This window comes from Helianthus annuus, chromosome 12, assembly GCF_002127325.2.
Source record: "Helianthus annuus cultivar XRQ/B chromosome 12, HanXRQr2.0-SUNRISE, whole genome shotgun sequence".
NCBI lineage: Eukaryota > Viridiplantae > Streptophyta > Magnoliopsida > Asterales > Asteraceae > Helianthus > Helianthus annuus.
The window spans coordinates 72,182,872-72,196,500 of NC_035444.2; the positions used below are offsets into that span (position 1 = coordinate 72,182,872).

At 40.8% G+C, this 13,629-nt stretch overlaps 2 protein-coding genes and 1 pseudogene across 2 annotated transcripts; 1 reads left to right on the forward strand and 2 right to left on the reverse strand.

Moving 5' to 3' along the window:
• Positions 1-477: 477 nt before the first annotated feature.
• LOC110901596 (uncharacterized mitochondrial protein AtMg01250-like) lies at positions 478-945 on the forward strand. Its single transcript, XM_022148407.1, has one exon. It carries the CDS (start codon positions 478-480, stop codon positions 943-945), a length of 468 nt encoding a protein of 155 aa, XP_022004099.1.
• A 5,193-nt stretch (positions 946-6,138) lies between these two features.
• Positions 6,139-12,436, reverse strand: LOC110899165 (annotated as a pseudogene).
• Positions 9,936-11,896, reverse strand: LOC110899164. Its single transcript, XM_022146038.2, has 2 exons — positions 10,475-11,896; positions 9,936-10,238 (listed from the first exon to the last, which is right to left on the reverse strand). The coding sequence occupies exons 1-2, from the start codon at positions 11,646-11,648 to the stop codon at positions 10,201-10,203; spliced, it is 1,212 nt and encodes a 403-aa protein (XP_022001730.1). The 5' UTR covers positions 11,649-11,896; the 3' UTR covers positions 9,936-10,200.
• Positions 12,437-13,629: the final 1,193 nt, after the last annotated feature.

Sequence of the window (13,629 nt, forward strand, 5' to 3'; positions counted from 1 at the left end):
AATACGATATGCGGTTTGGGACTATGCAGGGGACAAGGCGTCGGGTCCGGATGGCGTAAATTTCTGTTTTTTGAAGAGATGTTGGGGGGTTTTGGAAGCTGGCTTTTCAAAATTATTTGAAGAGTTTTATTCTAATGCTTCTTTCAGCCGTGGGTGTACGTCTTCCTTTTTAGCATTAATTCCTAAATGTAATGACCCGGGGGGTTTTGGTGAGTATAGGCCAATAAGTCTTATCGGATGTATATCAAAGGTTATTTCAAAGGAGCTTTCGACTAGGCTTAAAATGGTCATACACAAGTTGGTCTTAGAGGAGCAAACCACATTTTTATCGAAAAGAAGTATATTAGACGGACCACTTATTTTAAATGAAGTTGTGTCGTGGATGAAGCGTAATAAAAAGGAAGGCTTGATCTTTAAAGTCGATAAAGAAAAGGTGATGCATTGAATTGGGATTTCCAAGATTCTATGTTGGCGCAAATGGACTTTCCGAATAAGTGGCGTAAATGGGTCATGAATATTATAAAGACTGCGCGGGCATTAGTACTAGTAAATGGGTCACCCACTCAAGAATTTCCATGCTTTAGGGGATTGAAACAAGGCGATCCCTTATCTCCGTTCCTTTCTGTTTTGGCTATGGAGGCATTGACCAGAATAGTGAAGGAGGCATGTTCGATTGGTCGTTACAAAGGTGTGCGACTTGGCGCGAATGGTCCATTATTATCACATTTCCTCTTTGTGGATGATGTGATTTTCATGGATGAGTGGTTCGCTGACAACGTTCTTAACTTGAATAGGCTTCTCCGATGCTTCTATTTATCCTCCGGCCTTTGGGTAAATTTTTCAAAGAGTAACTTGTACGGTGTGGGCATCGATGTTAATAGAGTACAATCTTTGGCGTCTATACTTAGGTGCAAAGCGGGCTCATTCCCGTTTAAATACCAATAAAGAATTGGGACCAGATTATAGATGTTTTTCGGAAGAGATTAGCAATATGGAAGGCACATAATATTTCATTTGGAGGGAGGATCACACTAATAAAATCAGTGTTGAATGCACTTCCGGCGTACTTTTTTTCGCTTTACAAGGCCCCTTTACAAGTTATAAAAAGTTAGAGCGTATTCGTAAAGATTTCCTATGGGGTTCGGATTCGGATCATGCCAAAATGAATTGGGTGAAGTGGAAAAATGCCATGACACCTAACGAATTGGGTGGGTTGGGGTTTGGGTCACTAAGGGAAGCTAATCTAGCAAAACAGTGGTGGTGGGGTTTTGAAGTCGACTTTGATAGTTTATGGAGAAAAGTGATATGGGGAATCCATAGTAGCTCGAGAACATGGAGTTTTATACCGTATAAAAGTGTGTTATCTGGGCCGTTGAAACAGGTTGCAAAGCTGCATTTGGAGACTGGTATGGTGAATGTTAGTCTTGTCAGTCTGATACTGGCCAAACCGGGTAGCGGGGAAGTGTAGCTTTGTTGGATCGTCGTTGACCCTGAATGAGTCGATCAGAAGAGTAGTTTCTCTAATTCAAAGGCGGAATCAGTGAATTAGATGCTCAAACTAAATATAATGCTTCACTTTATTGATACTGACAACGTTTACAACCTGGAAGCAAATCGGCAGCACTTCGTTACAAGTTCCAAGCCGTTACAAATGAAACAACCAGTGCCCTATTTATAGAGTTTCTGGATCGCCTTTGTGGACATGCTCTATGAGCGATCCAGATAAGTTGTGTGGTTCGCTTTTATGAACAATGTTCATATAAGCGGTCCACAATGCTAATTCACCAGTTCTCGTTTCTCGAAACTCGTGCACTGGTTATTCTAACCTATCCTAACCTATTACATGAAACAAGACGAAGTCAATAGACGTAATGCATCAACAAGCTTTTTGGACTGACAGGTGGTAGGAGAGAGCCCGCTATGCAGTCGCATGCCAAGTCTATTCAGCCTCGAGAGACAGAAAGTTGTGCTGGTGCAAGACAGTTGCAGCGTGGTAGATGGGGTGGTTACGTTAAAGTTGAGTTGGGCAAGGCAGCCGTCTTCAAAGTTCGATATCAAGGAGATGCAAGAACTTAAAGTGGCAGTCCAGGGAGCATTAACAGGACTGGGGTTGGATTCATGGGAGTGGGTCTTGGACACTTCGGTTATATTTTTGGTCCATAGCCTCCGCTAGAAGCTCCAACAAGAAAACTTCACAAACATCGGGGTCGATTTCGAATGGAATAAGTGGGTCCTCATTAAAGTAAATTTTATATCCTGGAGACTTAGGCTAAACTGCCTTGCGACACTAGTGAGTCTGGCAAAGAGGAATATTCAGTTGGAGTCTCTAAGTTGTAGATTTTGTGGAGAGCTAGGCGAAACGGAGGAGCATTTATTCGTATCATATACTTTTACGCAAGCAATTTGGGCTTTTGTAGAAACATGGTGCAGGTTAAATGGGTTGTTCTTATTTGGGGTAAATGATTTATTGAGAATTCATGTGCATGCTAGAGGTTCAAGGAGGTGGAAGAAAATGGTTTCCATAGTTGTACATACTGCAATATGGTGCAACTGGAAGTGCCGAAATAGTATGATTTTTAATGGGAAGCAGGCAAACATCAGCAACATTAAGGATGAGATCAGAATTTTATCATTTCGATGGTGTAAAGACATGTCCAGAACTATAAGCCTCACATGGGAGAAATGGTGTAATTTGGATGTATTGTGTATGGGTGTATAAGTAATCTGGGATGTAATCGTTGGGTTAACAGTTGCTAATTTTTGTTTTAAATAAAATGTTTTCGTTGGCTATTCAAAAAAAAAATATTTTTCTTGTTTTGTTTCTAAGTCTTAGTTAATACTAGGGTGGTGGAGTAGTATTTAATGTTCATGTTGGTGAATTTCATTAAAACTATTGGGGAACTCGCATGTTGCAACAGAGTCGAAGAGAACATAATTCAAACATAAACACGTTAAAAATCATATATATGTATATATATAAGCACTCACGCTTCATGGCTGCAACGCACGGGAAACCCTTATGATAAAGAAGGAAACTCTTAGGATAGACATTATATAGTGTACTTCAACATTTTTTTTATCAAGTGGGAAACCACTCGTTGCGGCGGAGTTAACAATTTATATCTAAATTTTTAACTAACTTCTCTAAATTTACAAAATACATTTTATGTTAAATTGATTAATTTTTGTTCGCTGATTAATTAGTCTTTTATTCCAAATACACAAATACAATAAAAGTATTTTTAAATATATGTTATTGATGATTGTGATGAGTTTATTATCCATAATCTTATTTTTTTATTATTTATTAAAAATCTCATATATAGTATAGATTTACTAAACATAAATGTCATTGATCAAGGAAAGAGTGGTATGAAAGGATTAAAATGACAAAAAATTAGGCATTTTAACTTGACCCCTTCATATGTCATCTTGATGGAAATTTATCATCTTCTACATAGAAAATGCTTTCTAGAAAATGCTTTCTAGAAAATGCTTTGTATAGTAATCTAGATTGCAAAATATGCGAATGCGATAAGAAGTTTTAGGTTTTTTCTTATTTTATTATTATAACTATTTTTAGCGTTCAAATACGATGTTTTATACCTTTTGATGATTTTTTTTAGCAATATTTAAAATACGATTTAAATACGTCTCGATGTGTTTTTTTCCAAAACATGATGTTTCATTAACAGTAGTCCATTGTGATATATCTATCGATTTTTATATACGTCTTAATATTTTTATAAATCGAGTTGTAAGTATTTATATACAAGTAATCAAAGCATAAGTTTAAATGTTATCAAAGCTAACTCATATTTTGTATTGTTTTTTATATGTATACTAAAAAATGTCGTTTACTATTTCCGTTATCTAGTAAAATAATTCAAAGCTTTACAAAATTTCGAATATATTGCTACAACTTTGCTTACTTTTATCTACACACAAGTTCTATTAATAATCGAATGAGTCAATTTTTTTCCGTGACGTTGCATTTCGTCCATTAAAATATAAAAAACTTGTCCAGTAACATCAAAACAGAAGGTAGACGGGTAACAAGTTAGGCCGTCACCCCTTTCTGAATTGCAAACTCTAACCTTCCAAATACAAACCCCATTCCCCTTGGGTCTGAACAATTACTGTGGATGACCCGTTGGACCCTGGTTAAAAAGTGGATAGCTTCTGGCACCAGCGAGCCAAATGTTTTAAAGGCAAAAGGGACAAAGACATGCTGGTTCTTTGCTCAAGCTTTAGCGTACTTATCCACTTTCTTTGATTCTGCATTTCTTGTTGCTTGTCCAGCTACAAACTTGTTTTCCCTTAAACCAACCAAAGGGGAAACCACCGTGAAGTCACACAAGCATGTTTCCCCATACCAACCGAAGACAAGCATGTCCGCTGGTCACATGGTAGATCTCCTTTCTATAGGGTTCGTGTGGAAATTCACAGGGGTCTCTTTTTAGCAGAAATCTCAGCTCTTATTCTCATGATGTCCCACAAAACATCCTATACCCAGTCACGCCGATACTTGAACCAAGGGAGCTCTTTACAGTGAACTGTGTGCTCCCCATATTTATCCATATGAGCTTTACAACATATCGGGTAGGTTTCATCTTCGGGGTACATAGGGATCATCAACTGGTATTTGAGAATGACTCTGTATTCTATTACAGACATACATTGTCCCAGCCCCTCAATTGGGATAACCGTAAAACAGTCCTGAGCATGGGGATCCTTCGGGCACTCAACCACCGCCTTCTAGCGGGATGACAAATCAAAAACTCCCCCTAGGCTTTGAGCGATTTTGCTAAACAGAGCATTCGCCAAAGTTTTTTGTGGCTTCGAGGGGACAGTGTCCGTATTAGAGAAATTTTTTTAAGCTAAATGTTTTTTTTATTATTTTTTATTTATTTAGAGTTATATCCTTCTGAATTTACATATAATTCGAATTTACATCGAGATAGCTGGTAAACGGACAACAAGCTGCGCCGCTACCCCTTTTGAATAGAAAAACTAAGCCTTTTAAAAACTACGTCCATAGATCTCGGGGTCATAATATTACTATGCATGACGCTTTGAACTCGACTAAGTAGATCCACAGCCTCTGGTTCCAGAAAAACAAAAGTATCAAAAGCAAATAGGATAAACACGTGCTGGTTGTCAAGGCACGCTTTCTCATGTTTGGTCACTTTACCCGAAGCAGTCTGACCCACCGTGAAAGCACTACCCCCTAAACCCACAAGCGTCGATATCAAAGTCTGGAAGAGAGACTTTTAAGCATTCAAGTGTCTGCTGATAGTCAAGTGTCTGCTGATAGTCTGGGTCAAGCCCGACAACCCCATTGTTTCGAAAGATATGATCCTGTAGCTCTCAAGACCGAGCTCTAGACGCCACGAAGGCATAAGCCACAACATCTCGAGCTGAGAGCAGGCCTAAACCACGTAGACGCATTAACAGAGATGCCAGATGCCATTAGAGGTCACCAAATAAGAGGCCGCCTCTCACGAATATGTCTTCTATAGCCTTCCAGAGGCCATCATTAATATAATTAAATTTTTTTGTTCCTTAACCCTTAAGAACTAAACCATTACCGTTCGGTTAATAGCTAATTCGATAGTGGTACCAATTTTTGTGTTATATGGTTTCTTACATAAATTTCACTAAAACGACTAGTATTCGCAATATGGTATCTTAATTATATGGTAAGCCATAGCGAATTAACGAGGAAAGTAATTTATTTATATAACTACTGAGAAAAAAACGTATATTATTTATAGAAGAAAGTGAACATAATATATACCATGTTACTTAGACCATGTGTAATGGGCATTATAAGGGTATAAAAAGGTTTGATAATGCCCTCAACACCACCCCCTTGGGCATTATAAGGGCATGAAGAGGGTGAGGCATTTCTATAATAATGCCAAAGAGAAGAAAAATAATGGAAAGTAATAAATGAAATGGGCATTAACCATTACAACTTTTTTAAAAGGGCATTATGATGATGATGTGGTGAAAAATGCCCCTTAGTAGGCATTAACCATTACCTATGGTCTTATATATAGTGTGAAAATAATAGATAGAAAGTACGTGAAACTGAAACTTGAACGAAAGCAACAAAAATCTAAAGCAATAAACTTAACATGTTATTTTGACCGGATAATTATGGATGCAGTTATTCCAAGGATTATGAGCCGACGGATATACGGTTCGAACAGCCTCCCAAACAGCACTATTGCACTTGAACCCACTCCCGAAAGCGATTTGCCAAACCCGGTCCCCTTTCTTCATCCTCCCTTTAGCCTCGGTGTAAGCCAACTCATACCAAATCGAACTAGAAGACGTGTTCCCAAACCGGTTCAATGTCATCCGTGACGGCTCAACGTCTTCCATCATCAGCTGCAAGTTCTTCTCCATTTCCTCAATCACCGCTCTCCCACCCGCGTGGATGCAGAAATGATCAAATGCCTTCTTAAAATTCGGTAAATAAGGTTTGGTTTTAGGGTTTATGAGTTTTCTAGTAACGAGATTGACGAAAAATAAAATTAGCTCGCTTATAGGAAGCACGCTTGGGCCTAATGCGGTAATGTTTAACTTCAATGCGGCACCCGCAACTGTCATTATGTCTTTAGAAAGCGAAACTCCCAAGTTTCCGGAGTCATCTTCTTGTTGATAAGCGCATTTGTATGCGGTGTCGTTAGAGCCGAAATGTGTACGTACGACTTGTAACAGTTTGTATTTTGATATGTATTTATCAGAGGACTTGTTCGATAAAAGAACCGCGGCACAGCCTTCTCTGAACAAACAGTTTGGAATCAGCATTGATTTTTCGTTACCAAAATACCAGTTTTCAGTGACGTTTTCGGTAGTTACAACAACCGCGTAAGTGTTCTGGTGAATTTTAAGCATTTGCTTTGCAAGATCAACCGCGATCACACCTGCACTACAACCCATCCCGCTCAAGTTAAATGCCTTGACGTTATCTGGAAGGTTATATTTGTTGATGATCATGGAGGATAGGGATGGTGTTGGGTTAAAAAGGCTGCAATTAACCACCAAGATTCCAATATCTATGGGATTCAACGTGGTCGAATGGAACAGCTTATCTATGAAAGGATGTGAATCCGTGAATATTATTATGCACAATACAACCCTTATATACAAGAGGTTACAAAGGAGATAAGGAAAGCAATCAATCCTAACAAACACAATCAATCTAAATAGACATACTGTAATTACGATAATATACATAAATAACATATTGACATATTGATGATAGGGATCGTTGACTAAGACACCCCCTCAGTCTTAGCGGTAGCAGGACGTACGCAAAGGCTGGATTTGAATTTGTGAAATAATTGCCGTGGCAAACCTTTGGTGAAAATATCAGCGTATTGGTAATCCGCTGGAACATGTAGCACGTGAAGGGTCCCGATGCGAACTTTGTCTCGTACGAAATGGATGTCTATTTCAACATGTTTGGTTCGTTGATGTTGTACCGGGTTTTCGGAAAGGTAGACAGCGGATATGTTGTCACAATAGACCACTGTAGCCTGTGGGATGGGAACCGAGAGTTCTAATAATAGGTTTCGTATCCAGCTTGTTTCGGCAACTGTATTAGCTACCCCGCGATATTCGGCTTCAGCGCTAGACCTTGAAATTGTAGCTTGTCGTTTTGAGGACCACGAGATAAGATTATTACCCAAGAAAATGCAATACCCAGAGGTAGAGCGTCTCGTGTCCGGGCAACCTCCCCAATCCGCGTCTGAATAGGCTGTTAAAGAGATGGTTTTGGAGGGGTGGATGTGCAGACCATGATGTGTGGTGCCTCGGACGTAACGAAGCACACGTTTGAGGAACTGAAAGTGTGGTTCTCGTGGCGCATGCATGAAAAGGCATATTTGTTGTACGGCGTACGAGATGTCCGGTCTGGTAAAGGTAAGGTATTGTAGAGCTCCCGCGAGACTTCGATAAAGGGTGCCATCACTTAGGAGATTACCAGTAGTAGCACTTAATTTTGAGGAGGTATCGACCGGTGTTGCGGAAGGTTTGCACGAGGACATGTTGGCTCTAGACAGAATATCTTTAGCATAAGCTTCCTGTGATAAAAAAAGAGTTCCATTTGTTCGCTTGACTGAGATGCCTAAGAAATGATGAAGAAGTCCAAGATCAGTCATGGCGAATTCTTTGGATAGCGAGTTGATGATTCCACGTAATAAGTTGTCATTGGATGCGGTGAGGATTATATCATCAACGTATAATAGAAGATAGGCCAATTGATTTCCCTTTTTGTAAACGAACAGTGAAGTATCGGAAACGGCACTTTTGAAACCACATTTGGTGATGTAATTGGCGAATCGTTGGTACCATGCGCGAGGCGCTTGCTTCAACCCGTATAGAGATTTCTTTAATTTGCAAACATAATCCGGGTGTCCCGAGTTTTTAAACCCGGGTGGTTGAAACATGTAAACTGTTTCTTGTAAGTCACCGTGAAGGAACGCATTTTTCACGTCCAATTGGTGAATCGGCCAAGCACGCGAAGTTGCGAGACTAAGTACGGTTCGTATGGTGGTGGGTTTAACCACCGGGCTAAAAGTGTCGTCACAGTCAATCCCGACTTGTTGGGTTTTTCCATTGACTACTAAACGAGCCTTGTAACGTTGTAACGTACCATTTTCGTTGAACTTGTGGCGAAACAACCACATGCAACGAATGACATGAGCTGTCGAAGGGCGTGGTACTAAATCCCATGTTTCATTTTTCATTAAAGCGTTATACTCGTCTTGCATAGCGGCATTCCAATTTGGATCTGATAGGGCTGAAAGATGAGATTTAGGAATCGGTGTTATAGAAGTGGTGTGTAGGCTGAATGGTATTTTGGGTTTAGTTATGCCAAGTTGTGATCTTGTGACCATGGGATGGTGTTGGTGTGGGATGGGTGATGGATCAGTAGGTTCAGATGGTAAGGTTGTTGAGTTGTTTGTTTGGTTGGGGTAGGTTGATGTAGATGCGCAGTAGGTGTTGGAAGTGGGTGCGGAAGAGTGGCACGGGCTGGTTTGTGGTTGGATGTTGTGTGGGCTGGTAGGTAGTGGGCTGTGGGTGTTTAAATTGCGGATTGGGCTGGTGGTTGGCGTATGGCACGAGGGATGGTCCAGGTGTGATGGATGTTGGGCCTGGTGTACTGGGTCGTAGACGCTGGGCTGCTGGAAAAGAGTTGGGGTTGGTTCAGTTTCGAGTGAAGAGTAGTCAGTTTGTGTGTGATCGCGTTTATGTTGGAAAGGAAACGAAGACTCATCAAATGTGACGTGTCGTGAAATGAGAGTTTTTCCAGTAGATAAGTCGAGACAACGGTAGCCTCGAAAATCAGGGGGATACCCAAGGAAGACACATTTGACCGCGCGTTCGGCAAGTTTATGTGGGCGAGTAGCCGAGGTGTTCGGGTAGCAAACACTCCCGAAAACACGTAGGTGCTCGTATGTGGGATGCCGACGATATAATGCGGCGGTGGGAGTTAAGTTGTGAAGAAGTTTGGTTGGCAAAATATTATGTAAATATGTGGCAGTGTGCACGGCTTCAACCCAAAGATCAGGAGGAAGAGATGCATGCTTTAAGAGAGTGAGCATAATTTCGTTTAGGCGACGGATCATCCGTTCGGATTTTCCGTTTTGTTGAGATGTTTGAGGGCATGCAAAACGAAATTGTAAACCTTTGTTTGTAGCAAAATTCTTAAAATGGTGGTTATCAAATTCACCACCTAGGTCACAGTGGAAAACTTTTATGTTTGTGTGAAACTGAGTTTGAATAAATTTATGGAATTGAACAAACTTATCAAATGTCTCAGATTTAAATTTCAAGGGGTAAATCCATGCGAATTGAGTTTTGTCATCAATTAAGACCATATAATACTTATAACCATTCTTACTTAAGATCGGAGAAGTCCATAAATCGCAATGGATAATATCAAAAGGTAAAACGGAATTACTTAAAGAAGTAGCAAATGGTAGTCGTTTATGCTTCGAGATTTGACAAGAACTGCAAACCGAAGTACGACTACGTTTATTACATGGAATTAATTTATTCGAAGACAAAAAATCAAAAACGGGTAGTCCAGGATGTCCTAGCCGATCATGCCAGAAATCTTGTTCTTGAGAAATAGCAAAAACTGAAGCAATGTTGCTGAAAGGATAGAGAGGGCCGTCACTATCCTGTCTCGTTAAAATCTTCCCATCCGTGTAATCCTTCACAGAAAAACCAAATGGGTCAAATTCAACTGAAACAAAATTATCAATTGTGAATTGACGGACAGAGATTAAATTTTTAATGATTTTTGGTGTGTGAAGAATATTTTTGAGTTGGAGTGGTTTGGCCGGGCAAGGTAAGGTTGTGTTACCAGATCCAGTAACCGGAATGCATTGACCATTTCCGACGCGTATAGCTTTTAAAGAAGAAGATGAAAAGGGGTTTGTAATTTTACCTTCGTCTCCAGTGACGTGTGACGTTGCTCCTGTATCCATGATCCATGGATCATCCATACCGTCTGTGGTCAGAGCCGAGAAAGCGGTGCCGATATCATTTGGGTCAAGGCCATCAAGATCAGTGAGATGAGCCTGACCTACCGAACGGGACTGCTGAGCCGGATTGCTACTGGACCTGCCACTACTTGGGCCTGAATTCGGGGGAGCAGAAGTAGCCCAACCCGGCTGTGATGGGTAGGGGCAAGGCGGTGGTGGCATCTGCCACCAGTTGGGCCAAAAACCTTGTGGGCCTGAATTATGCCAAGGGCCTGAAGTACTATTCCAGTTCTGATTCGCAGGGCTGTTGTGTTGTCGAGTAGGCCAGGGGGCTGCATTTTGTTGCTGAACACCAGTGGGTCTCCTTTGATCAGTGCGAGTGTCGGGTCCATTACGCCGATTTCCCCGGCCACCTCCCCGATAGTTGGAGGTTCGGCGGTTCGGGTTGTTTGGTGGCGTATCAACGGCAGCAACAACAGGTGCAGGAGGGGTCGGAGGATTTTCTCGCGCATGTTGGCGGTGGTGTTCGAGTTGAAGCATGGAACAAGCAGTGTCCCATGATGGTAGGCTTTGGTTTATGTAAGAACCGACGGTGTCGTATTCAATGGGTAAACCACGGACTAGTTGAAGTACTAGTCGTTGTTCGGTCATGGGACTGTCGACATCCGCCAGTTGGTCGGAAAGCTCCTTGAGGCGTTGACAATAAGCCTCCAAGGACGGCATGGATCTGAGATGAAGGTTGGTAAATTCTTGTTCAAGGGTGGCGGCTCTAGCCCCCTTGTTATTCAAGAAGATCTTCTTGATGCGGTTCCACGCCTCTAGTGCCGTGGATTCTGTTTCTAGTACCCGAACAAGGAGGTCATCCGAAAGCGTCCCGTATATCCATTGTAAGACAATGGAATCAATTTTCAGCCACGAATCGTAATTCGGATCGGCTTTAGCGGGCGCTTCGGTGCCGTCAATGTGGTCTAGTACCTCATAACCTCGGGCATGAAGTTGAAACAACTTAACCCACGAAGAGTAGGAGACGTTTTTGCCATCCAAGACACGTACCTTATGTTGAATGTTGGTAACGGTGTACACTGGATGGAGGTTTGCGGCCTTAGCGACGGAATTGTCTTCTTTGTTGTTGGTCATCGTAACAACCAAGAACAAAAGGGAAAAGAGTGAATAGGGTGGCTAGGGTTTTTGTTAGGTCTGTGATACCATGAAAGGATGTGAATCCGTGAATATTATTATGCACAATACAACCCTTATATACAAGAGGTTACAAAGGAGATAAGGAAAGCAATCAATCCTAACAAACACAATCAATCTAAATAGACATACTGTAATTACGATAATATACATAAATAACATATTGACATATTGATGATAGGGATCGTTGACTAAGAATCTAGAGCTCCGAACATCACATCCCTGCCTTCGTCTCTAGCGGTTGAAATCAAGGGTACAGCCGGTATGGCATGTAACGCTGCTGGGAGATAAGTTTCCTCTCCGATGCCAGACCGTTTCAAAATATTACACTGGAACTCCAATGATGATTCAGTGAAGTTTCCAGAATATTTTGAATGGTTGATAAGTCTGGTGGCCGGTAGCAAGAATAGTCAATGAGGTAAATGGGTTTGGGTTGGGTCATACGGTTGATAATAAGCCCGATCACGACGATGCAAGCTATGGCCATAACTGCCGTGTGGTGGGATTGGAGGTGAGTGTAGAGGTTGCTAATATAGTCGAGATTGAGTTGAGTTGTAGTGACAGCAATGAGAGGAGGGAAACAGAGAATGTAAAGATGGTTAATCACATAATCATACCACAGTTTGAGATACTTCAGTATCAAATGATCTCCGGTGGCAAAAGGATGGCGGGAGTCGGTGGCCATACGACGGAGATGGAAAAGAGTATGATTAGGATCAAGAGTGTAGGGCGATGATTGAAGCAATGGGTTGTAGCTATTTAAAGAGTGTAGCCCTTAATGCAACAATATGTTTAAAGTACAAGCCACTAAATTAGCTTTATTACTAACTATTTGAAAACAAGTGTCTGTTTCGTATATGGTAATTTTTTTTGGTGAGAAAAATTCGATTAACTGAAATATTATTATCTTATGAATTTACATCGAGATAGATGGTAAACGGGCAACAAGTTATGTCGCTACCCCTTTTTGAATAATAAACTAAATATTTTAAAAACAACGTTCATAGATCTCGGGGTCATAACATTACTATGCATGACCCTTTGAACTCGACTAAGTAGGTCCACAACCTCTCGCGCCAGGAAACCGAAAGTATCAAAAGCAATTGGGATAAACATGTGTTGTTTTTGTCAAGGCACGGTTTCATTTGGTCACTTTACCTGAAGTAGCCTAACCTAACGTGAAAGCACCACCCCATCAGGGAGGTAATGGAAAAAACAAAAAAACAAATGGTTCATTACCATTCCATGTCGTTGTTTTCTTACCATATTGTGACATTCGCCACAAAACAAGGTAAATTCTAATTTGAATCACCCAGCTTACACGATTAACAAAGTAATATTGATTATGTCGCGTATGAGTCCGAGGGCACGTTATGCATAAAATATATATATATATATATATAAACAATTGCATTGGGACCATTGAATTCAGAAAACCGGTTAAACCGAAGAAACCCTGGATAATCGGGTTTTAACGGGTTAAAACTATCGTAGGTGACGTAAGCGAACCTAGGAATACAGAAATGCTCAGACATGATCCATAAACTATAACATAGGATCATTGACGCTTTATTAGGTAGAAAACGCGTTAAACCAAGCAGTTTCCGGTTAGCCGAACGCCTTAATTTTAACGCGCACTGTACAATCCAAACATGTGTTGTAACATCAGTTAAGCCTGAAAAAGACTAATATAACCTAAATACAAGATGTTTTGAGTAATAACGTCCAAGTGTTCGAGCTTTTGCGTCGGTTGGGTTCGTTTTAATTTTCTGCGAAAAAACGCCTATAAAAATGCCCCGTTTTATGAATTTTTACCGCACCCGGGGAGCGTTTAAGACCCGATAACGAAACTACACTTAAATATCAACTTAATATTAAACAAATTCTGGAAAATGAAATCTTTGACAAGTCAAAGAAGGAC

Excerpts from the sequence above, each read along its gene's own strand:
- LOC110901596 (XM_022148407.1), top strand. The coding sequence starts at position 478 with ATGGACTTTCCGAATAAGTGGCGTAAATGGGTCATGAATATTATAAAG.
- LOC110899164 (XM_022146038.2), bottom strand. The coding sequence starts at position 11,648 with ATGACCAACAACAAAGAAGACAATTCCGTCGCTAAGGCCGCAAACCTC. Across the intron at positions 10,239-10,474 it reads ACACGTCACTGGAGACGAAG|GATTACACGGATGGGAAGAT; the intron begins GTAAAATTACAA and ends TTTTCTGTGAAG.